Below are 26989 nucleotides of genomic sequence, written 5' to 3' on the forward strand. Positions count from 1 at the left end.
GACATGAGATTAAGAGAAAAAGGGTAGATACTAAATAAATTCATACTTTTGATCTCAATATTGGGAAAAAAGGGCAAGCACAGGTAGGTTTGTTGTGAGTTTGAGGCCAGTCTAATCTACAGAGAAAATCCAGGTCAGCCCTGGCAACACAGAGAAACCCTGTCAATATCATCATCATCATCATCATCATCATCATCATCATCATCATCATCATCATCATCATCAATAATTAGTTTTAAATTACCAAAATGAAAGTGATTATGTTTAATGGTTATGATGGAGTGAACATCCTCTTTGAGAGAAGTCAAAATGAAGCAGACCTAGGTAGAAAATGGGCTGCTGGATTAAATCAGTTTATGCTTTTAATGACTTAAGACTGCTGGGCAAAGAATATGTTATGTTGGGAAAGAGACTCTATGCTTGTGTTAACAGGAAAGAAGAAAAGGCTTTGGATTCCTTCCAAAGTATTGAAGATCAGATTTCATAGAGGGAGACTCTCTGAAGATCTTGGCTGCAGACAGGAAAAAATCAAAAGGACCAAACAAATAGGTAACATATGTGCTGATCCAGAACTTGAGAAACAGTTCTTCTGAAACAGGCTGAGATGTACACATGTCTCCAGGCAAAACTCCAGCTTAAATGTCATTTTATGGGATGACTACAAATAATTATGGTCTTAGACACAGAGGAAACAAAACAGAGAGGTTAGATTCAGGAATATCTTTTCTCTTTCCTTTTCCCCCTCTATTCTTTCTTCCTTAGGTAAGGGAAAGGAGCTTGAAAAGAAAAGGGATATAGAAATATTATAAGGAATGACAAATTTTGATAATTATTGTATTTACTCTTAAACTAAAAAAAACTTACATTGATAGAGATCTTTATATTTTGATGCAGAATTGAGGTCGTATTTCATTACATTAGTGTAGAATTTTGTGTATTGATACAGGTTTAAGGAATAAATGGTATGAAATTTCAATGGTATAAATCTTTGTACATTGATAGAGAATTTAAGATCAATTTTGTTAGAACACAATATGTGCATGTTTCAACTCTTGTATAGATATTGTGCCTATGTAATTCCTTTAAAAATACCAGGTTTAGATTCTATTATAAACTCTTCAGGATAATTAATGCAAGTTACTAGCCAGTCAGTAAAATGCATGGTCATGTTAGATACTAGTTTGGATTATCACAGAAATATATACACCTTGCATTGGACAGGTAATAGGTAACTGGAGACAGGCAATATTTGTTAAGATATGCTATGAATAGATAGATAATCTTCAGAAAGCTCAGAGACTTAACAGAATATGACATTCAATTTTTTTATTAACGTAAGGCTTTTTTGACATTGAGACATGTTAGCTCCTGACAATACCTCACTTGACCTGGAAGAAGATGATGAACATCAAAGGACCTCCATTTGGAGATGGCTTCATTTGTGACAAGCTAGCCACCAGGCAAAGAAAATGCCCTATCTTCATCTGCAGACAGATGTCTGCCCAGAAACGAGAAATGGGAGGAAAATTGACCGCCAAGCGTGTAAGACAGGGTAAGTCCTGCTTCATGAAAGGACTGTCATATATTCTGGGTCAGAAGGCTGAAGATGATGCTCCAGTGTTTTAGAATAGTGTGTAGCTGTCCAGGCAGCCAACTGTCTGCCATTTCTATAATCTTGGACGTGTTTGTCTGTATTTCCTACTTACGCTGGTAATATTCATTCCTTCTCCAGTCTCTGATAGGGTTGAAGACTAGCTTGTCATAATGTTACTACAAGCTTAAGTTGTTTAGAATGTAAGAAGATGTTCTAGGTCTAAGAAGATTGTTTTTGGCTGATAATCAAGTTAGAATAGAAATTGATTTAGATATAGTACTCTGAACTCTGCAGGATCGGATAGATAAGAGAATACTTTCTTCTTGGTTGCCAAATATGAATAGGCTGGGCTTTTTTTTTTTTATTTTTTTTTTATTAACTTGAGTATTTCTTATATACATTTCAAGTGTTATTCCCTTTCCCGGTTTCCGGGCAAAATCCCCCTCCCCCCTCCCCTTCCTTATGGGTGTTCCCCTCCCAACCCTCCCCCCATTGCCGCCCTCCCCCCATAGTCTAGTTCACTGGGGGTTCAGTCTTAGCAGGACCCAGGGCTTCCCCTTCCACTGGTGCTCTTACTAGGATATTCATTGCTACCTATGGGGTCAGAGTCCAGGGTCAGTCCATATATAGTCTTTAGGTAGTGGCTTAGTCCCTGGAAGCTCTGGTTGCTTGACATTGTTGTACTTTTGGGGTCTCGAGCCCCTTCAAGCTCTTCCAGTTCTTTCTCTGATTCCTTCAACGGGGGACCTATTCTCAGCTCAGTGGTTTGCTGCTGGCATTCGCCTCTGTATTTGCTGTATTCTGGCTGTGTCTCTCAGGAGCGATCTACATCCGGCTCCTGTCGGTCTGCACTTCTTTGCTTCATCCATCTTGTCCAATTGGGTGGCTGTATATGTATGGGCCACCTGTGGGGCAGGCTCTGAATGGGTGTTCCTTCAGTCTCTGTTTTAATCTTTGCCTCTCCCTTCTAGGCTGGGCTTTTTAAATGTAACTCTTAGCTAATGATTTTATATTTATCATAGTTGTTCATTATTATAAGAGAGAGAACATTTTTATTTAGACAAAAAAGAAAGCTTGGTCTGATGTTATGCATTATAATGCTAAATTTTGTCTTCTCAGGCTTACCAGCATTTGTTGTGCAAACCTTTTTCTTTAATTTGAAACTATCTGTTGGACAGAAGTGAAGTAGGCTGAGTTTTAGTTCTGGGGCTTAAGGTCTGAAGCAGAGACCATGAGAGGAAGAAAAAGAAAGTGGAAAGAGAAGACACCATGGGGTCGATGAATCGTGGAAACATGGGCATGAGGGTTGGCCAATTGAGAAAGAGCGGCCTAGGTAGAACATGGCAAATTATAACTCAGGATTATTGACAGGGAAGTAGACGAATAGCCATTGAGGGTTGATATGTGTCCAGCTCTAATGCTGTTAAGACTTATTATAAATGTAAGGTATTTTGCCTTTGATCTGGAAACTGAATGAGCAAAGGTGGTGTAGAAACCCCAATTAATATTAACTTAATATTAATAAGAGCCACAATGTGTATGTAAAGATGTTTAGACCATGTCATATATAATGAATTAATTACAATCCAGAAAAATACATTTTTCTTCAAGATTGCCCACCTTTTTTCAATGCTCAGTATATAATATACCTCTGATTTACTATGATTTATTTACTCTTATCCCACAAATATGTACTGTGTGTCAGGCACTGTGTTAAGCAGTATGGATAAATGAAAAGTGAAGTTACCCTGTAGCATCATGCTTTGGGCTAATCATGGAGATTGTTATAAATAAAACAGGTGTAAAGTAAATTTGACACAAAAACAGAGGTAGATGTGTTAGAAGAGAGATAGGGGGTCTCTGTAAAACAGGACATAAAGGGTAGTCTGAAACACAGATGTTTGTACTTACCATGGATTTTAAGTTGACAAAATGTTATGAGAGGGGATCAAGAAAGTCATGAGACAACACATGTCTATCTCAAGACTTCATGTAGCTTATTAAGTTGATGAGACCTTACAGGTGTGAAATAGCACAGTGAGATGTTTCCTATAATTTAATGTAATTTTCTTGGCTCAAGCATCTCTCTATGTACTGGATATGTGTTCCTTTAAGCTTTGTACTTGGCTGTCATTCACTTGCCCATGTACCTAGACTCCCTCCCTTTAGGGAGACATTCGTGGAATTAAGCTTTCCCTTTTGCATTCCACCACAGGCTTTGGCAAGTTACCTCCATCTCTAAAACATGTCAGTAGCTCTAATGTACTTTGCTTTTAGGGGATTCTCAATTAAACTTCCCTTGATGGTCTGTGGAGGGAGAAAGATGCACTGTGAGGGGAGGCCCTGGGCATCAGCTCTATTGAGTGTCCATTAATCCACTGTGTGTCCCTGTGCTTTCTGTGTCAATGCTTCAGAGACTCCTGGTGCTGATGCTGCTCCCAAAGTCATCATTAAGCACTCTCCAGTATAAAACTAAACTCCCTCTAGTCCTTGACCTCTAATGCTTCAAAGCCTCAGAGAACTCAGCCCCTGCTGATGAAATGATGTCCTCTGTCTCCCCTCCCAGTAGGGCCTGCTGCTTTCTTCCCACATTTCCAATTAGTTTCTGTCTAGTACTTGCACATCCCTTCCCCATACTCAATTCGTTGTCTTAATCTTGCTCACTGTGTTAAATTCTAAAGCCACCTAACACATAGCCTGAAGATACTGCCTTTTTGGCAAAGGCTGTGAATAATTTTTCATTTATGGTTTGATTTGGGAGAATTAGGGATAAATCAAACCATCACTAAAAGCAAATGACATTTCAGTGTAAGTTTTTGTCCCCCTAAAAATACTATTCCTGCTACTTGCACACATCTTATCGTGTACTTCCTATGATGGCTTCTAAAATTTTACTAGGGACAGCTCCGGATGTCTCACTGGATAGTCAGGACATGGCAAGGACAAGGACTGTTGGAGAACCCTGGAACTATCACAGACCCAGAGCCCATCATGAGGAATTACAGGGTTACCCACATCTGCATTACCCAAGAGGAAAAGTCCCGTGTGATGTTTTCACTACTTCCACCCAAGTTCTTATTAGACAGAGCAACCTCAACACGACACCAAGACAGGTCCTGTGAAGAAGCCAGGCAGCTGATCTGAGACTTAATAGCTGATGTTTTCCTTGAGGTAGCACCATGGCTGGAAGTCTTCTGCATTCCTAATATGTCTCCATGTACAGGATTATATGTACTCCTCGAGTAGATGGAATATAGGACTTTACACAGTTACAAGCCTTCTGATTCTCAAAGAGTCCATTTTAATCTGGACTTCCGTATTTAACTGTATTAGCATCTGCATTTTTTTCAAATATGAAACAAAGCCCCCAGAGGACAAGTGCTTGGTAATCAGTGATAGAGGAAGGCCATCTGGCTCCTGGGCCCTTGGTCTAAGAGTAACAACTCTTAAGTGGTAAATGGTTAAGTACAGAGTACAGATTGAATGAAATAAAAGACAATGCAAGCCAGTAAGGCCCCAGCTGGGAGTTTGAAGGCTGTGTTTTTAGTGCCTACTTCTCAGCTTAGCTATGTCCTGAGAAATGTCAGTTTAGCTCTCTTGGACCTGGTTTTTCTCATTCATGATATGACAGGAGTATTCTTGATAATATCCAAGGCTCCGATGAAGCCTTTTCTTTATGGGTGGTTGCTATGTGCATCCCCCAGAGGGCTATCAAGTCTTCACAAGGGAATAAGATATAAATGTAACCTGATTGATACAAATTGTATATGTATTGGCATTTCCCCCGTACCTCATAAATATAATCATTATTATATTAATTAAAAAGAAAGAAAAACAAGTATGTTACCATGCTCAGCAATTCTTACTGAAGACATAAATATTCAAAGACAATTTTCAGAAATATGCTGAATAGCTGCTCCTGACTTTCTCTGAAGGGAAGGGATTTTCTTTTGTCAGAAACAAATTTTTATGTGCACCCTGAGGGAAAGGTAAGACCCTAAGGCATGATTCTGTAGGAACCAGAGTGACCAAGACAACTATACCGATCAACACTATATAAGAATCAGAGTGAAAGAGAAATGTCAGAAGGACAAAGTGGAGAAGAGAAACAAATAACAGAGGAAGAACTAGAGGAGATGGTGTAGCGGGTATGCATCTTGGGACTTTGGGGACTAAAAATATTTACTATTGACTTTTAGCTTATTTTACCTTCACACAATGTTTTTACTAAAACCTTCCAACTTTTTGAGGGCAGTGTACAAACACTTTGGTTAGAATCCACTGGGGAGAAATGTGCTGAGTTCTAAGTCTTTTCTGGCATACTATTGGATTAAACAATTGGAGCAGAATAGAACTCCTTCAGAGAGGGAAGTTTATGCACTCCTCATAGGTAGAATACACGTCAATTGATGTGTATGTAACACACCTTTCAAACTATTGGCAATGTATGTTTGTGAATTTGTTATATTTTTCTGGTATGAGGCATGGAATATGTTGTTGTTGTCATTGTTGTTGTTGTTGTTTTTAAAGTAATCATCATGAAAGGCTATTGCTAATGCTCTTGGCTACCCTCCAGAGCTCAACAGGAATACCCAATTTCTGAAGACACTGTATACTTATATCATAGGATATGGAGAAATCAAGCTAGTGCTTCACTCCTACTATCTAACTTTCTTATTGCTACATGCTACAAAGAAAAAAGTATATTCAACAAACAGTCTTGCTCAGCTATGAACTCTGTGAGCTACATGAATCACTAGATTGGTAAGACAAGCCCACAGCTGTAATAGTGGCATGAATTTCATCGGCTAAACAACTACTACAGTTCTGACTGGCCCACTCTACAAGACAGAACTCATTTCATACTTTTAACTGGGCCAGGAGCACGTGGCTGGGTAGGTCATAGTCCCCAGGGGAGAACATCATTGTTTTGCTTCATATTAAACTGTACGTAAGTACTTGTGTTTACATGTATAGATTAGTGCATCACTCAACCTTGATCAGAGAAGATTGTTTTTGAAGAAGATAACGATTAGTAGGAGATCTACAACTGGTAAATATTCCAAGTCAGAGACTGACATTTTTATCCCAAAGCTCAGGGATTATGGAAAAGGGGGCAAAAAGATTGTAAGGGCCAAGGGTACAGAATGACTGCAGCAAGACAGTGTATTTTGAGCATAGCAGAGCCACTGCACTCACAAACACACAGCAGCAATGTCTATAAGCACAAGACCAAGCCAGCTAAAAGCCCAGTGGAGCTGTAGGAGGAGCTCATGCAGCCTGATACCAGCAGAGAAACCATTGGCAGTTGATGGCTGTAGGGAGAGGTAGGATCAGTTTTCTTCAGCAATGCGGCTCCTAAGAGGCTGTCTAGGTTCTAGTAGATGGTCTTACACTGTGCACACACAGCTGGCACTAAGTGTATTTGGTTTCATTGTTGTGGTGATTTGGGGTTTTATTGTTTGTTTTCCAGATAGATTTGGGAAGAAATAGTGCTAAGATCGATAGAGAAGAGGGCCAATGGGGGGCAAACACATGATATACACATATGAAATTCCCGAGCATTCAGACAAACCAATATTAAGTTATTTTTCTGACAAACCAAAGTGAAATGACCTGAGGGGTAAGTGTTTACTATTATTTTAACAAAAATGATAAAACAATGTAGTGGGCGTACCTGCAAGACCAGTGCTAGAACAAAATTGAAAGCTGAAAGAGATCACGAAACTAGACAGCAGTTCTTATAAAAGAAACCATGTTACCCACAATGGGTCAAGAGAATTTAGCATCTATCACTTTTAGGGTAGAAGAATAACTAGAGGGAACAATACTCTTAATGGTACCCAAGTGATACATGGACAGCACAGTAATAGGGCATTAGACCAAGCCCAGACCAACGCTACTTTTTCCACCGTTCTTTTCAACACTCTCTCCTGATTATGTGCACAGCCTTGCTTGCACTTACTTGAATAAAATCAACAATAAAAATTTGCTGTGCTCAATGAGGTGCTGGTACCCTGCTGAATTATCCAGGGATGTAATTAACATCATAATAAGGAAACTGTGAGCCTCTGTGGTGTGGAAGGTGCTTCAGTATCTTTCTCCCACCTCCAATTAAAATGCGAACAGTGTGAATAGGGCCCCCACCTCTCCCTTAGATCACCTCCTGCCTCTGGATGACAGGGAGCTCTCAGTTGCTCACAGAAACTTGCCCGTCGTTGCTTGGTTTGCAAGCAGCCATAGCACTGTGCATAAACTATAATTTCCTCTTTGTTATCTTTGCTTCCTTCAGGTAAACATGATTCACTGAAGATATAAGAATGAACCATTACCCTTGATGTAATGGCTGCCTGAGTTGTCAAGAGGGATCCGCGCCAAGATCAGAAGGAGAGCAAAGAGAATTACACTCGTAGACGATGGAAGCATTCCGCAGTTTGCTGTTTACTCTTTCGTATCCGCATACACTGATCGAAAGCCGCTAATGATTTTTATGAAGTAGTGTGCGGACTCATAAGGTTACTGTGAACAGCCATCTAATAATACTGCTCTGTGTACTGAAGTCCACACCTGCTGTAACCACTGTCATTCATCGGCTCAACCCATCCATCCAACCATCTTTCCAACTCCCCTCCTACCCACTTACCAACAGGCTAGGCCAAGTTCCACTCTCTATCCACAGTTCTTGGAATGCACTAGCTGATAGTCACCCCCAAGAAAGTCCCAGATAGAGTGCAAATGTGTGTCATGGTCTGCCCATGCTTGCTAGTCAATAGATATAAAGGTCATTATGCTTAGCCAATAAGTTTGGACTGTAACCTTGCTAATGTAAACTGTGTTCCTAAAAAGAATAAAAATTGTAATAGCCATCTGGGATCACCTTCTAGTCACTCGCCTTGAGGGTCAATCCCAATGCGCCCTCTTGTTTTTGCATTGATCTGCTTCTTGGTGTGTGTGTGTGTGTGTGTGTGTGTGTGTGTGTGTGTGTGTGTGTGCGCATGTGGCGGCATCTCTAAGGAAGTACTACTGACTGAGGGTCAGGGTTTTACATCTGCTCCTGGGCTAGTACAGCTTCGTAGCCTCTGGAAAGTAGTGTGCTTGTAGATGAAGGTTTAGTATAGTTATCTGTCTCATTAGCCTAGATTTGAATGTACTGAGGAGACACCGGACATGTTTTAAGCAATTCTAATGTCTAATACAAACCCCTAAAGATGCTAATTCATCCTTCTGAACCAGGAGACTAGAAATCAGGATTATTTTTAAATGCCTTACATGGTTCCAATATGAGACCAAGGTTCAGAGTTAAGGGCTTAGGATTTACAACTCATTAAAAGAGATAAGTATTAAACAAGGGATCAAATTAATACTAGTAGCAGTTATTATTGTTGTTATTAACTACTATTGCGTGCTGCCAAAGGTCCTGGTGAGTGCTATTTCTCTCTTTTTGGCTAGCTCCATCGAACTTCCACAATCAAAAGGACCAGGCTCAAAGGGAAGCTCTGCTCAACTGTGTGTCCACTCACTTTCTTCACGGTGTTGGTGTGTATGCTCATTGTCACAGACAGGGGTATCAGCAAGACTCTGAGCAGGAAGCTGAAGTTGCTTTTTTATTCCTGTCTTCATTTGACTCTTCCTAATGAGAAGCTCAGACAGCACCTCTTCAGAAATGTAATAGGAAGCATAAAAAAAACCAAATCAATATGGCACTGTTGCCGAGAGCAGGCATGAGTCAGGAGAATGTGTACATGTTAAGTTTGGGCAAATAAGGAAGAATTCCTTCCTTTTGGGGGACACAAGTGTCCTTAGGCTCACAGATCACTCAGGAACCCAGAAATGTTAAACACACAAAGGCATTTCCTCAAATGAAGAAATACCTGTTTTCCACATAGAAGGTTGGAAATTGTTAATGACTTGGTGACTTTTTGCTCTGTGTAGAGGCAGATTTCAGTCACCTTTTGCTATAGAGGTGGTCCTCGTTCAAAATGTTTATCCCAGACTCTTCCTTCCCTGGATAGTTAGCTCCTAGATGACAGAACCCATCCTTAGCTGGGATGTCACATTTACTTTACAGCCTGCTGACCTCTGTACTATCTTAATCAGAGATCCCACCAGATCCTTGGGCCTTGAGCAGTACAACCCATCTTTATGGTCACCATATTTAATTTGCAACGAAGTTTCTATATAGTCACACCGTAAGCTTTCTTGTGCATTTGGAATTGGAATGATTGTTGCCTGAACATTTTTTTTTCAAAATTGTACTGTTTTAAATATACTAGCAATGAACGGCCTGACATCAGGCTTTCTTGAATTTTCGAACCAGATTCACAAGTCAGTCTCAACTGAGCTTCCATTCTTTATTCTGCATTCTGTGCTGCCTGCTGTGACCTCTGCAACCCCCCTCGCTTTCTGAATCCCTCAGTGTCCTTATCCAAGTCCCCAGACCTCTACGAGCATTTAGTGTTCTACCTATAAACTAGGCATGACTCCACTGTGTCTCCTGGGGTACAGATTAAATGATGTTAGAGTAACTGAGGTAAGATGCTAAGGAGCTCGGTGACATGAGACAAAAGAATGTACCCTACAAATGCCAAGCCCCCTGCTTAGGTATTCAGTGCGGTGCCTGCTAGAGCAGAGTCTACAAGAGCAAAGACCATGTCTGTTTTGTTCATCAGTGTGTTCCTAGATCATATGTCAGAGACTGGATAGCTATTCAAATTCTAGTGGCGGCAATACATCTGCCTGGATTATATATATGTGGCTAGACTGGCGAGTCTAACTAGAAAAGTCTTCCTTTGTCTAGAAAGCACAGATTCTGGCAGCAAACCATCTCTAGGCTCTTTAGATGGGTTCCCTTGTGAAGTGTTACTCTAAAGGTATTTTCCCTGTTCTCTCTTCTGTTAAGTTTCAAACCCAAGACAAATGGCTGAGGTACCTATTTAATATATCAAAGCCAATCTTATCACTAGTTTCTTCCAGCATCCTCAGTCCCTATCTGCTACAGGGTATGATTGGATACCCCTGCCCTCTTCTGGAACTCTCCAGCCCAGCTATTGGGCTGCTCTTTCCCCAGAGGCTCTTCTCTATAAAATCCAGATATTTTGGCTACCTACCCCTTTTGTATTTTTGGCTTCCTGGCTGGTGCATCTGGTTCTTCCCTCCTCTCCCTTCCTCTCTTCTTTTTCTTCCCTTCTCCCTCTCTCCACAGTCCAGCTTACTTTGGTCATATCCACTCTGGACTCTTCTAGATTTTTCTGACTCTGGCTATGCTCTATAATAAACTTTCTCCTCCACCATACCTAGGATCATATCCTTCTTTCCATTTTTATTTCTTTTTTTATCCATTCTTTTGTCTGCCTCCTCTTAGTTCATCAAACTAGTTAGGCAGGACGGGAAAATGTTGAAGAACCAATGAGGTAGCATTACTTTGCTTTCTTCAGTTCTAGGCTGAAACCACTCACTCTTGTGTCAAGTACACCTCAGAGAGCACATGGATCCTGGATTTTAATTGTGTGTTATCCATTCCCTGGACTTCTTTGGTAGCATGCATTTATGTGACACTAGCTTTCTCAAATTTACTATTCAGATTTGATTTAAATGGCTCTAAAAGAATTCACATATCTGTTATCACCAAACAATTAATTTGCCTACAAAAATCACAGGGAGAGAACATTATGTCTAACAGGTAAGTCTGGCATGCTAATAAATTGTTACCAAGTTTGTTGGGCCTAGTAGTACAGGCCTGCAATTCTAGCTCCTCAAGAGGCTGAGGCAGGGGGATTGTGAACTTATGTCCCTCCTGAGTAAATTAATGGGAATCTTGGTTCAAAAAAATAAAAATAAAAAAAAATAAAAATAAGGGACAATTAGTTCAGCCCTCTAGTATTGTAAGATAAAAATCTGTCTAAGTTATATAAAAAGATAGGTAGCCATTATGGCTGTCAGGGGAAAGGAAACAACGTAACTCATAAAGGTACGATATAATGAAGAGGTACAAATTTTATGGCTATATGCAAAAATAAATGGCCTATCTCTAGGATAGTATGCAATAGTCAATATAGAGAAACCCTTCAAATCTCATTAGAGTTTAATGTTTTCATTTCATTGCCCACTATAGCTAGAAAAGGGCTATTGATTGCTGCTAGCAGTTGGTGACAAAATAAAATGTGTCCTGATGAGGCATCTTGTTCCTGGGATGTTCTGCTTCTTATGGTCCTCTGGGTAGATGATTTCAATCATTACAGCCCTCCTGCGAATGGCTGCAAGAGTCAGGAAGGATGGCACTAAGTCACTCTAATACTGGCAGACTTTTAACACCTTTTGATATGTAAATGCTATTATTTTCATATGTCATGTATGTAGTATACTATACATGTATACAAATATTCTATATAGATGCACATATCTTTGTATATGTCTATTTTTTGACAGGTTCTTTCTCTGTAGTCAAAGCTGGCCTGGCATTTTCTATTCTACTGCCTCAGCCTAATACTGGAATTGCAGGAATGTGACTCCATGCCTTCACTTCCCTTTCATTTTATTTTATTTATTTTTTTTTCCGGGGCTGGGGTTCGGGGCCCAGGACCTTGTGCTTCCTAGGCAAGCGCTCTACCACTGAGCCAAATCCCCAACCCCTTTCCGTTTCATTTTAAATACTATCACCTTCCCATACCATCCTGCAACTTAACTCAGAGCACTTTTCAGTTCAAAAAGCTCTCTGTAGTTTGAATGCTTATAAAACAAATCTTTCCATTATAGTCATAATGCTTAGAACTTCATTCTGTCTGTGGAGAGGTTGTGTTCCTTAAATTACTTCTCCTTGGGAAGAGATGTGGATTTATCTTACCTTCAGTTACGGAGTGAATGTCTTCCCCTTAAGAGACTTACAGCAGGGCTAGAGTGCACTTTAGATTTTGGGACCAACTTGGCAAATTATTCGACTCGCATTTGTTTTATCGTTGCCTTATTACCTTGCCTTGTAGGAAACAGGCTATTAACTGGTGGCTGGCTGTTATCTCAAAGGCATATACATACTGCAGGCAAATTTCCAGATTACCAGGACAGATTCCCTGCTTTTACAAGGATGAATGATGATATGTCATTATAACATTATAACGGCCTCTGAAATAAATGCTCGTTATGCTCCATGTTCTAGGTAATAGGGCACATGTGTGTGCACGTGCACACACACACACACAAGTACACACAAGCACACACACATATATAAACACACACAAACACACAGACACCCAAACACACACACACACACACACACACATACACACATACACACATAAACACACACACATACATACACACATATATTGTGCCACTGAAATCTCATAAACTCTTTCTTAGTCTTGGTTTCATTCTTATGCACTTTCCACATTTTTAACAAATGAGGAAATGTCAAAACCACAGGCTACTAAGAAAGAAACTGGCTAACTGTCTTGATCAGGTCCAAGACCTGACCCACTTACTGACACCTTTAATATCATTGACCAGGACTAGGAAAACATTCTTCACTGAGGGGTAGAACTACCTATTGCCTAACATACTTTGGACCTTAGGTTTATTCTCTAGCATGACATAATCACTTCTAGGCATGGCAGATCCATACATGTTGTCTTAGTATCCTGAACTCAGAAGGCTGATTCAGAATGGTCTCGTGGTCAGTAGAAGCTTAAACTGCATACAGAGATCCTCTCTCAAAATAAAATAAAGGCGTAATCCCTACTACCCCCAAATACTGAGTTAGGGGTCTTCTCATTATGCCTGACATGAGCTGTTTCAAATGAACTCCCCTACTTTCTCATCTGTTGAACAGATAAAACGGATGCCTCCAGTGTGGCATTTTTGATTGTTTTGTTTTTCTGAAAGATTTATTTGAGAAAATGCTCTAAAATTATAAACACTTCATATGGCCATGAAGTGTTCTCCAAATACCCAAACCTTAAGGAACAGAGAAGAATCAACACTTAGTACAAATTCTGGTCTCAACCACCCAAAAAGTAGATTTTTTCAAGGAACTCAAACTCTCTGAAAGGGCCTTGAAAATTCTGTGAACAGAAATTAGACTCCTAAGATTTAGAGTCTTCACATTAGAGCATACATAGAAGCCATTTAGATAAACTCTTCCCCTCCTTCTGAGCGTAATCCAGTTCTTTATTTTTTTTTTAATTTTTTATTCTGCTCTCATATATTACATCCAGACCATGGCTTCATCTCCCCTCCCTCCTCACATTTCTTTAGTCCTGATAGGACAGTGACCTTTGGCTTGGGTGATCTGCCCTAAGGACTGTCAAGGGAGGTACCCTGCCATTCAGACATCCACAGACCACTTTCTTCTACGAGCTGTGTCTTTTAGCTCTACCCCTCAGTCCTGAGCACTCTAGGTCATAACACAACAAACAAAACATAATCTGAGAATATCATGTCATATACAGAGAGGACTGTGATCTGCCCTTCTTTAGTCACTGCCTGACGAGTGTTGTGGGGTAATGCGATTGAGGGCAGAATCCTCCTGACTTCTAGCCTGTGGATGGGCTGAAGTTGGAGGCATATTGTACAACAGCTTCCTAAGTGTCCTGATTGAGCCATGTCCAGTACATTAGGACTGCATGTCTCACAAATGTTCCTCAAAGTGACACCGAGCCAATTGCAGGAACACAGCAATCAGAAGAAGCCTAGCGCCTTCTGCTCCCTATTTCCACCTCACTTATCATGCACATTTGCCTTCTATATCTGCATGCAACGACTGAAGGGCATTTCCATCATTTCCCCAAGAGCTGTTCATGAGGACCAGAGAGAGCAGCAGAAACTAATAGACAGATGCATCATGGTAGGAAGGGCGTCAACACGTTGCTTTAATCAGTACACAGTCAATAGTCTCCATCAGGAATAACTAATTAGTGTCTCAACTCTGTTCCTCAGCTGTCATTGCAAAACTCTATCTGAGGAATGTCATCTGCACTTAAAGGAGGGACAAGCATCATAATTAAGTTTTCAGCTATTACTTCAGCATGAAGCTGCCACCAAGTGTGAAATGACTATAATTCACATTTTTAAGACCCTGAATTTATTAGCATCTATTTTCTATTCAAGGTTAGGGGTATGGTGTTTGGATTGTCAGAGCATTCAAATTCCCCAGTGCTTTGTTATTCTGGAGTGACTGTAGCTGAGCTCTGATTCCAGACAAGAAAATATTAGTGGGTTTGGTTCTATTTGTGAAAACAAAAGTCTCAAAAGAACTAGAGATTCATTTTCCGATGTGAACAGGAAACAGCAATGAAAGATATAAATGGAGAAAGGGAGATAGAGTTCCTTTATAAATTATAATGACTGTGGCTTGGAGAGTGAATAGATTCTGTAGACTATGTGCTTCTCTGGGATGTGCCTATTATACAACCTAGAGACATAAAAAGTACATGAAATTTGAAGTCTGCTTGAGAAAGAAAGGGGAACAGAATAACAACTTTTGGAGGCAACTTATTATGAAAAGAAGGAAGAAAGTGTGTGGTTACTGCATGCTTTGCCAGGATTGAATACACCATGGAGACCTTGATAGCTCTCCTCCATGAACAAGGTGCAGGGGGCAGTAACTGGTCAGTATGCTGGCTGACTGCCTGATTTTGAGGAGAATAGATTTGTAATGATTTGTGTGACCACACCCCTTTAAGGCCCAACAGCCAAAGTAGAAGACATCTTGGCCAACTGGAAAATGAAAGTTTAGGTGTGCATTTGGAAGATGAAGACCATCATGAGCGGCCTAACACACTCTCTCTCTCTCTCTCTCTCTCTCTCTCTCTCTCTCTCTCTCTCTCTCTCTCTGTGTGTGTGTGTGTGTGTGTGTGTGTGTGTGTGTACCTGTGTGAGCCTTGAAGGCCAGAAGGCTTCGTAAGAGTTCTTAAGTATAGGGGTTATGGTACACCATGAGTCATTGGACTAGAGTGCTGGAAACAAAATTCCAGTTGACTGAAAAAAGCAATACTCATTCTTAAAACACGGAACCATCTCTATACCCCCACTAAAGAGCTCCATGGTGTGTTAGTTCTCAAACTTAAGACATGCATAAATCACCAAGCATTTAATGAATCTCCAGTCAGAAATCCAGACCTAAATTTATTTTTTAATTGAAAAAAGATTCTTTTCTAATATATCCTGATTTATAATTTCTCTTCCTTCCACTTTTCCCAGTTCCTCCCCACTTCCCTTCTAGATCAACTTTCTTTCTGTCTCTCATTAGACAAGAACAGGCTTGTAAGAGATAACAACCAAATATGACAAATTAAAATACAATGAGGCAAAGCAAAAGCTTTCATATTAAAATTGAACACAACAAATCATTAGAAGGAGAAGAGTTCCAAGAGCAGGCAAAAAATCAGAGACCTACTCCCTTTCATAGTCAGGAGTTCCAGAAAAATTCTAATAGCTATAATAAACCACAGAGGATCTGGTATAGACCAATATAGGTCCTCTGCTGGCTGCTTAAGCTGGCTGTTATGAGCTCATATGTGCCTTGCTTAGTTGTTTAGAGGGCTGTGTTCTCCTGGTGCCCCCCGTTCCCTGTGACTCTGACATTTTTTCTGCCTCCTCCTCCACAAGATTCTTTGATATGGAAAGAACCCAGATGCCCTTCAACAGAGGAATGGATACAGAAAATGTGGTACAACTACACAATGGAGTACTAATTAGTTATCAAAAACAATGAGTTCATGAAACTCATAGGCAAATGGATGGAACTAGAAAATGTCATCCTGAGTGAGGTAACCCAGTCACAGAAAAACACACATGGTATGCACTCACTGATAAGTGGATATTAGCCCAAAAGCTCAAATTACCCAAGATCAATCCACAGACCACGTGAAGCTCAATAAGGATTACCAAGTATGGATGCTTTACTCCTTCTTAAAAGGCAGAAACAAAAATATTCATTGGAAGGGATATGGAGACAAAGTTTGGAGCAGAGACTGAAAGAATGGCCATTTCAAGCCTGCCACACCTGGGAATCCAGCCCATATATATACAGCCACCAAAACTAGACAATATTGATAAAGTCAAGAAGTGCATGCTGACAGGAGCCTGATACAACTGTCTTCTGAGAGACTCACCCAGAGCGAGGCAAATGCTAACAGCAAACCACTGAACTGAGAACAGGGTCCCTGTTGGAGGAGTTAGAGAAAGGATTGAAGGAGGTAGAGGGGCTTGCAATCCCATAAGAACAACAATACCAACCAACCAGAGCTCCCAGGGACTAAACCATTACCCAAAGACAACACATGGAATGATCTATGACTCCAGCTGCATATGTAGCAGAGGAAGATCTTATTGGGCATCAATGAGAGAAGAAGCTCTTGATTCTGCCAAGACTGGACCCCCCCCCAGTGTAGGGGAATGTCATGGGGGGAGGCTGGAAGGGGGATGTGGTTGGGGAGGGGGAACACCCTTATAGAAGGGGAAGGGCAGGGAATAGGGGGCTTATGGACAGGAAACTGGGAAAGGGAATAACATTTGAAGTGTAAATAAAAATATCCAATTATGCAATAAAAAAGGAAAAAATAATAAAAATGAATAAAAGAAAAAAAAGATTCTGAGTCCTATGGGAAGGGATTTGATGGAAACGTCCAATTTAGACTCTTGCTCCACATAATATCTGGCTCTGGGCCTCTGCAGGTCTTAAATAATTTAAAGAAACTACCATTTTTATAATCTACAATTCACAAAAGAGATAGTACATCTATGTAACCCATGAGTATATAATAAAAGGTTAACAGTATAGAATGGAGAGTTCTGAAAATTTTTAATATGAAAGCAGGAATGAAAAAATCAGAGGAAGGAGTGAAAAGTACTGGTGGGCAACAAGAAAAATAAGAAGAGGACGGCAGAAGGTGGGAAGATAGCTGGGACATAAACAAATAGGTTAGGCTAAGATTGTACAAGAATTTTAAGGTATGTGCATGTGTGTGTGTGTGTGTGTGTACATGTGTATGTATGTGTGTGTGCATGTATGTAGGTATATGTGTGTATGTGTGTGTATCTGTGTATAGGTATCTATATATGTGTGTGAACATGTATGTGTATATATGTGTGAGCATGTGTATGTGTGTAGATATGTGTGTATATATGTATATATATATATGTATGTGCATGTATATGCGTAGGTATGTTTTTGTGTGTGCATGTATATATGTGTATGTGTGTGTATGTGTGTATAATTTGTGTGTGCATGTGTGTATACGTGTGTGCATGTGTATGTGTGTAGGTATGTGTATATGTCTTTGTATGTGTGTGTGTGTGTGTGTGTGTGCACCAGCCATGTGTGTAGGGGTATCTGTAGGGGCCAGAAGAGAGCATCAGTTCATTAGAAACTAAAGTTATAGGAGGTTGTGAGCCACGGACTATGAATGTTAACTAAACTCTGAGTCTTCTGGAAGAGCAGCAAGTGCTCCTAATCATTTAGCCATCTCTCTAGCTCCTGTTTTCAATCTTCACCATCACATCAGTTAGTCCCATACAGAAAAGCAGATTACTGAGTGAGGGTTGGTCCAACATTGTGCGTAACTATGACTAGGAAATAAGATAAGCTTATCCAGGTGTCCCACAGGTCTGCTGGTCTTACTTTCACTTACCCAACACTGTATTCTAACAAAGCACGGACAACCCTGGATTTAGAAGAGCACGTGAGAAAGAAGAAATGATTGACTGGCTGGTTTGACTTTACTTCACTTCTGATTCTCAACTAAATTCATGTAAAATCTCTTGTCATATTGCTCCGCTAACCTCCCATTACTCTTTGTTTTGAAAAGGTCTTAACTGGAATCAAACAAGCCTGGCTTCAAGCCAGGATCATGAAGGCTGTAATTAAGCAAGATTTTCTGTCTATATACCCAGCAGGGCCATCTACGGAGGAGGGAAAAACAGGAGTCAGAGGCAATTTTGTGTTTTTCAAGAACAACAGAACAATATATTCTACATACTTTACATAATAAATGACAGAAGCTGACATTTTAATCAAGACAAAAACAATAACAAAGTTGTTGTATTTTCCTTGGAGGCAGAAGGCAGCTCTAGCTTATGAACACACGGCCTTTCTGCAGTCGAAGACCAAGACATCAACAACATTTAATGTTTTTTTAACATCACATGTGCCCTTGGGTTTATTATTCTTTTTGGGGGGGGTATTTTTTATTTACATTTCAAACGTTATCCACTAACCCTACTCAACCACCCACTCCTTCCCACCTCCCCTCCCTGACATTCCCCTAAGCCTGCCTTGACAACTAGGATAAAAGTGAGATTTTTTTTATACCCTCCTATGATGGTTTTTCTTTGGAGTGCTTTTTTAGTCTTTAATCCCCAAATTAAGTTAATCTAAAATGTATGATTTTAATTTTTAAGCCACTTGCCATGGACATTGGTGATGATGTCATTTCAGTGTCCCTCTTTTGTTCAGGTGGAAATGGTCCTGTCAATGTCAGGTAAAAGTGGTATTTTTCAGCCATGCCATCGATGTCTCTAGCTATCACAGATACTTCAGGGATGCCGAGTAAGGCTTTGAGAGAGGCTTGAGAGGCGCTTGTGAAGGCATTCCCTCCTACATCTTGTTTAGTTTGAAAGGCTAAAGTATCCAAATCACTTTGGGGAAGAGGAGCACCATATTTGGACTCATCTCTTGCTGACTTCTGATTTTCAAAGGGATGAATATTGCTGATGACAAGGGCCATAATGTTGGGTTCTGACAGGTTTTTTTTTTCCCATTTGATTATTTCCACAGTTCTTACAAGATTCAGAAAGGGAGACTCCTATATTACGTCAGCATTAGCTAAAACATACTGGGATTGGCAAGCCATTCCCCATGGAAGCCTGGCCAACTGACAAACCACTCCACGAAGGCAAAAGCAAACGGCATTTCATTAGTGTTCTTGTCTGACTAATTTTTCTCTCAAACTTTTATCCTTATCAATTGTTGGGGACAAAGCCAAATGTTATCTATTCTGGTAATCTTTCTGTGAACTCAAACAAAAAATTTTCCTTAAATAATCAGTTTTTCATATTTCTTTTCCACCTTTGGAATGTTCTAGTGGGGAAGAGGTTTATGGGACTTCTTACATAGTTATGTTACTTGCATATTTTTAAAAGTTTCATTTCCATCATATTACATGGCTAAATGGTTCTGAATATTATGTACGCAAAACAAAAAGACCTCAGTCTAAGTATATGGAAAGCCAGGGCAGGGGTGGAGGAAAAGAGAGAGAGGATATGAATTATGGAAAATGTTTGTAAAATACTAAATAGGAAAATGTAAGGGTGTTGTACCCAATGGCATTCCATGGGGTTGCTTTGCACACCACACACCCATGACCATGAGGCTTATCACAAGCCTTTCTTCCTTCTTTTCAGTTTTAAAAGCCATTATTTGAAATTTTTATATTGTGACTTTGAAAAAGGTGAACACGCACCCTGTAGTTAACTGAACCCCAATGCTATATCAAACTTTCTTGGCATCTTAAATTTATAAAGCACTGGAAGCCAATCTAAATTTAGTTATGAATATACTAAAAAAAACAATTTATTTTTGTCAACTTATGTGAGTCTGGTTGAATTTGTGTTTTACTATCATACATACAGATTTTTTTCTTGTATTTATATTTTTATTGGACATTTTATGTATTTACGTTTCAAACGTTATTCTCTTTCCTCCCCTCCCATTCCTCTCTCCCTGCTTCTATGAGGATGCGCCCATCCCCACTTACCCACACCCGCCTCAAACCCTGGCATTACCCTACACTGGGGAAATGAGCCTTCACAGAACCATGGGCTTCTCCTCCTACTGATGTCAGACAATGTCATCCTCTGCTACATATGCAGCTGGAGCCATGGGTACCTACCTCCATGGATACACACAGATTTTAAATCTTACACATTCCCAAAGGAGTTTAACTTTCCTATTTTACATTAAAAAACAAAACAAGTATACATACACATACTTACCTGCCACCTACAGAATATTCTAGGACATTCTGGGATTAATAGATTAATACAGTTTCTTCCTACAGAAATGTCTAGATGTATATAAGATTTCTTCCCACAGAAATTTTTATCACAGAACTCTGGCAATATTTTGGGAAAAAGGACTAAACAAAGTGCTATCAATTCTCAGTTGTTGTCCAACATGTTCGAGATCATTTTTCAACCCTTTCAAACTGTAGGATGTGCTATCTTTAGCAATTTAATAAAGTCTTTCAAGTCTTTTGCAACCATGTTTGAAATTTCTTCCACACAATTTATTAAATAACTTAACCACCAGAAGGAAAAAAATCACATTTTCATAAATGCACTGGAATGTTGTAGAGAACCGCAGAGATAAGTTGGGTCATTTGTTCCTTAAATTAAGTGGCTAGAGACATCCATGTCTTTCAATCCTAAAGCTAAATTACTGACTCTTTTCTATGTACCTCAACCAAAATATCATTGGGCACGGACAACCTAGTGCTCCTAGCTAGATATTACTACCATTCTCTGTGTTTCTAGCAGTTTGCTAAATTTCTCAATCCCAGCAATTATTATATCCCACTGCATTTGGATTATATTTATGCTGCATCCCCCTTAGCTGAGAACTATTTTAATGATCATTTTATGCATGCCTGTCTTCTAAGGGTTTAGTATAAGACTCCTTAGCAAATATGCAACCGTACATTGTAAGTGGTCTCTGATCTTCAGGGACAAGGTAATTAAATACCCTCTGTTCTGTAAGTATATGTTATATAAGAGGTGAAATTATACTTTCCAAGATTTGGGGTTCCTTCCAAGATGTGGGGGCTAATTAAGGTTTTCTGACTGTTAAAGACCACCCAACTTTGTCTCCACTTTTCACTTTTTCGTTCCTGGTGTCTCTGATTTCTGATTCTTATTCATGATCCTCTAAGGATCTGAATCCTATAAGGAGGCCTCAGAGTGGTGTGGACATTCAAAGGCAGCCTCTGTTCTTCTAGAAAATACATATGCAAAGCCGTGGGGCCCATTTCCTACATCAGATCATGAATAGTTTGAGATCAGAAGAATCTGAATCAGGGAACACTGAACATATTCATATCCTGAGTTGTGAATTTATTAAAATCCAATTACTATTCCAGGTGAATCCCTCTTATTTCAAGGGACAGGTTCAATGCTTAATGTATTTTTGAGTACAGTTTCCAATATGGAGCACTGTATCATTATTTTGAAATTACCCCACAAGGTAAAGTCAACATGCATGAATGTGCCATTGACCTAGACTGTTGGTGGAGCCCTCATCTGTAGAGTGAGGAGCTTTCTCTGCTTTGGATTTGAGCTCGGCTGGGGATTATATACATTTTCAGTAAAAACTGAAAAGCGGAGACCATAATCATGTAAAAGCAAAGCAGTAAACCAAAACTCTGCATCAAGGAAGCTACTTCTTCTTTACTAGGAACATCTAAGGAAGTGATGCTTAAAGTCTTAACTCTGTTTCTCATGAACAAGTTAGCAAGCAAACCAACAAACCAAAGAACACAAACTCTCCTGTAGCCAACAGCAAGGACAGGGAACCATTGTGGTGGGAAAGGGTGCTGAAACAGGTGCAGTTTTCTCAGGTTTCATCATTTGGTTGGGGATGGGCTGTAGATATTCAAGTTGTTTATTTTATAAGACAGTCCAGGTCTAATTCTTCTGTGGTCTGCAGCCTTGATGTGCTTCTAATTAATAATAATTGTTGAAAAAATCTGTGTATTACATTAAAAGAACCCCTTCCCAAACATCCCAATTTAACTGCACTGGGAACTTTAAAGAGTCATTCACTCACATTTCAACCCAACACCTATCTATAAAAAGCGTTTTAAAGAACATATTCTTGATCTGTAAGGCAGTCAGATGACTGTGTCTCCTGAAGCAAAACTCAATAGAGAATATAATAGCAAAGGACAGTAGGATGTTGACACTAGAGAATAGAAAATAAGGAGGATGATCTAAATATATTTTATAACTCCTGTTTAAATTAAAAATTGTTTTAAAACAAGAAGTTAGGATATTATACAAGGAATAGATATCTGGAACCAAAAGAGAATTGCATTTCTGTAGATGCCAGGAGTCCATGTTTGACTCTAGGCCATGAAATGAGTTTAGTGGGTTTCTGATCCTCAGTACTAAGTCTAAAATGACCCGACTCTGTTGGGTTAGCACTGTGGATAGACTAAGATGCTGCCCCTGAACACTTGTGGTTCTCCACTTGGCAACAGGAGTAGTTTCGTTTAAAGTACTCTCCTTCCTTGAGTGCAACAACACAGCAGCATGAAGTGGGCAGAGCCCAGAAGACATAGACTTCAAGATCCTTACCCTTTGGCTCCATAGGCAAGGTAAGCATCAATTAGAAGCACAGAGTAAAATGTACTGATATTCAATAAATGGAAAATGCAAAACATGCACAGACATTCTTATCCAATGAGTCCGTGAACCATAATTGTGTATCTTTTCAATTTGTCTAACAGGTATATCTACCCTGCAGCTCACAACTGAAGATAGTTAGGGACGGTGCTCAACACAAAACCACAAACTTGCCTCTTGCTCTTTGCTCTCTTCTCTTCCCTGCTCTTCCTCCTTTGTCCCTTCTCTCCCCATCCCCCCTTCCCCCCACGTGCCCATGGCCGGCCTTTACTTCTCCCCTCTTCAACTCTTCTTCTTTCATTAAACCTTTCCACGTGGAAAAAAACCCACAAACTTACTTAACTTTTATAAGACTTTATTGTGATATACATCACATAACACCCCCCCCCACACACACACACACACTGCAGTCTGACTGCTTTGTTCTGAGGTGTAAAATTTGCAGATGACAAAGTCACATTGTAATGTCAAAAGGCTGTCATGCTACAAGATGCTAATGAGGAAGAAATTCTAGAAAGAAGAAAAGGCTAAACTATGAAATTTTGTATTTTCACTTGGACTCAGCCTATCACAATTGGGACAAAAGGGACAAGCAAAAGAACAGTGTCACAATAACATATGGAACTATTTTTTATAATGCCTCTCCTAGTCAGACTTAATTTTCAACTTGACACAGCCTAGACTCCTCTGAGAGGAGAAGCCTCCGTTGAATTACTTAAATAAGGCTGATCTGTGGGTATGTCTGTAAGGGACTGTCTTGATTATTAACTGTTATAGGAGGGTCTAGCCCACTGTGGGTGGCACCATTCCCCAGGCTGGTAATATTGATCTGTGTTAAAAACGTTATTTAAGCCTAAGTGATTGAGCTAGAGGGTGAGTCAGCAAGAATCATGCTTCCATGGGTTCTGCGGTGACTCCTTTTTTAAGTTCCTGCCCTGATTTCTTCAGTGACAGACTGCTATCCAAGCATAAGCCAAACAAACCCTTTCCACCCCAAGTTGCTTTTGGTCAGGGTATTTTGAATCAACAGAATGAAAGGAGGATAATTCTTATAAAAAACATTACATTGGGCATCTGTGGACTTTGCCCGTAATTTTAGAATAAGCAGTGAAAGTACTGTTCTTACCTGAATTCCTTTTGTGGTTGCACTATACTTGCATTTGCTCAGGAACTTTAGAGACTACATATTCTAATGCAATGTCTGGGGTTTCTCTTAGGTTTTAAATAGACACTGAACGTTTATCCTCAGCACACTATGAGCAAATATTGTTTCATGTTCTCCAAGGACCAGCTCTTCAATGTGGATTGATGCACAAAGAAATGCCCTTTTGGCATGGTTTTATTCTAATTATATGTTTTTATGACGATCAAAGTGCTAATTTGATAAGACATAATAATGATTAAATGAGGGTCATTAGCCTTCGTGTCTCCTTAAATAGTGGTCAATTTTTGTGTTGGCAATCTTCGGGGTCATCTTTTCTGGTTCTTTATAAAACATGTGATGGCTTCTGAGTTTATAGCACTAGACTACACAGTATAATATCAGAATGGACTTCAGTGTAATGTGTATAAGGTATGTTTTGGTACGCATTATCTAAGCTCTTCTGATCTGCTCTACCTTCTCCTTCTAGCTTATAATGACCATTATTCTACTCTGCACTAAAACACTCTACTTATTTTGTTTAACATATGAATGAGGTCACATACTATTTGTCTTGTACGTCTAGCTTGTTCCACTCAGTGTAATGCCCTTGAGTTTATCCATGCTGTCACATGTTGCCATCACCCTTCTTATGTCTTTTGCATTGTGGAAAAAAATTGTTATAAAAGTGATTTTGATAGAACTTTACAAAATGGAGCCAGGGAGTCGTTAAGACATAGGTCTTATACATGACTCTAACTGCTGAATGCTGTCAGAGACGTGAAGCTTTCACATTAAGCATCTGCAACACAGAAATCACACGACAATGCCTTTATACGCCAAGTCTTAGGATGTACATCACTAAGCGATTGACCTCTAGCTTTATGGGCATTTCAGTTCAGTTTACACGTTCTTTCCTTACCTTCTCTAAACAGTCAATGGCCCACCTAAGCTCAGACTTCCCCTGCCTTCCACAGAACACTGACTAAAGCTATTCTATCCTGGGTCCCTGAATTGTTATTCTTAAAACTCCAGAGGTGGCCCTCTATCCTAACATAGTTTCTGAGTTAAAATTAAGTGACATTATGCATCTGTCACATTTCCTTTATCCATTCATCCAAGTAAGTTGGTTTGGTGTCTTGGCTCTTGTGATACACGCTTCAGTAACTGAGAGCTTGCAGATATCTGGTGTATTACTAATGTCACCACACATGTACAAACATGCACACACAGACATTTGCACGCACAGTTGCAGAACAGCTGGGTTGTAAACTACAGCTCCACCTTATTTGGAATTTTACTGGGAAAAATTTCACATTCCCCAATAATTATCCTCTTTTTTATTTCTCAATCTATATGCCTCCATCCTTAGAGAGTATACATTTTAAAGAAAGGCTCTGGGCTTAGGAATTATGTAATGTATTTCTCATGGCTGACTATGTGTTTCTGTTGATGGAATACAAGCTCCCCTGTGGCTGTGGCCATTTCAGCAAAGCACAGATCTAAAGTCTATATTCTGAAGGAGTAGATGGATCCTACGGATTCCAGATGCATCTGATTATAGTGATGTCTATTACGAGGTAGTTATCCAATGTTGCCTGTATTCTTCTGATCTCCGGTCAATGAATTACCAAATGCAAACGCAAAAAATCACCAAACATATCCATGGCTCCTAGACGGCTAGAATCCTATCTTAGAAATTACAGCTGTACTTAAATCAACATATTATTTTTAATATGTTTCTCTTGTCTGACTTTCAGCACCTAGGATGGTTTTTAGGCTATAGCTCCATGTTCATCCATCTATAGATTCTTTGTTTCACTTTGTATAATTGGTGGCAACAACATAGAATCTCAAATGCCTCCCTTGCTAAAACCACACCCATATCCATAGTTGAAGATCAACTCTAGTCAAAGAATATTTAAAGAATACAGTCCCAACATCGTACTACCCGAGTAATAAACATTTTCTTTCATGGGGGAAACAATTGAATTTGGCTTAGACACCAACTTCTGTTATGTAGTACTTTTGGGGTAGCTGATAAACACCAATTGTGATTCATTTACTAACTGTATTGATTTGTAGTAAGATAGAAAAAAAAGCAATAAATAGACATTATCAGCCCAGAAATCTAATCACCAATCACCTTTAGACAGCTGGAAACCTCTCATCTCAACGTTTGGTTCCTTAAGTGCTCAGAAATTTTTTTAAAAAAGATCATCATCTTCAGTAATTCACCAATCTTTCCCAGTTAAAATATTTAATATAATAAATGTCAGTATTATTCAAAATAAGTTTTTGGCCAGCCACAGACAGGAAACAGCTACTCATCTATGCAAATTGTATTATGCAAATGAGTCCTTGGCTAGCCATAGACAGGAAACAGCTGCTGGTCTATGCAAATCAAAGCCGGAAGCTTACCTTAGTTCCTTGAAGGGGTCTGCTCTGACATTAGGTGTTTCTATGGATTTGGGGAAGACTGTGCCTTCAGCTCCTACAGAGAAAAGACAAAAGCAGACAGACATTGTAGAGTCACCCAGGACATCATCTGCACACTGATAAGAGCTGAGAGTGGGCATTTTGCCACTAGCTACAGGATTCCTGACAGGAGAGTATTAAATCGGTTCCTACAAGCAACCCTTGAAAGAACCTGGGACAACTCTTCTCTTGTATCAGATTGAATACAGGAGGAAAATTCCATGTAGGTTTTTGGGGCGAGGGTGCAACAAACAAACATTTTAATTAAAATACAATTACATTCCTTTTCCATTCCTTTTTCCAGGCTCGTTTCATGAGCCCACGTCTACCTCAAATTCATAGCCTTTTTCTCTAAAAGAAAAAGATCTTTAAAAACATAACTTGAA

General features: G+C 39.6%; 1 protein-coding gene across 8 annotated transcripts in view; it reads right to left on the reverse strand.

The window, feature by feature from the left end:
- The window catches only part of Sgcd (sarcoglycan, delta), a 981842-nt gene that overhangs the window by 83023 nt on the left and 871830 nt on the right, over positions 1-26989 (reverse strand). For 7 of the 8 annotated variants that reach the window (XM_039086545.2, XM_039086546.2, XM_039086547.2 and 4 more), the window contains one exon: positions 26547-26619. In XM_039086545.2, coding sequence (XP_038942473.1) covers positions 26547-26619 — 73 coding nt within the window. Of the gene's footprint in view, positions 1-1945; positions 16750-26546; positions 26620-26989 lie in introns of those variants that run through there. The other variant, XM_063269592.1, reaches the window with a different exon arrangement.

Source organism: Rattus norvegicus, chromosome 10, assembly GCF_036323735.1.
Source record: "Rattus norvegicus strain BN/NHsdMcwi chromosome 10, GRCr8, whole genome shotgun sequence".
NCBI classification, from domain to species: domain Eukaryota; kingdom Metazoa; phylum Chordata; class Mammalia; order Rodentia; family Muridae; genus Rattus; species Rattus norvegicus.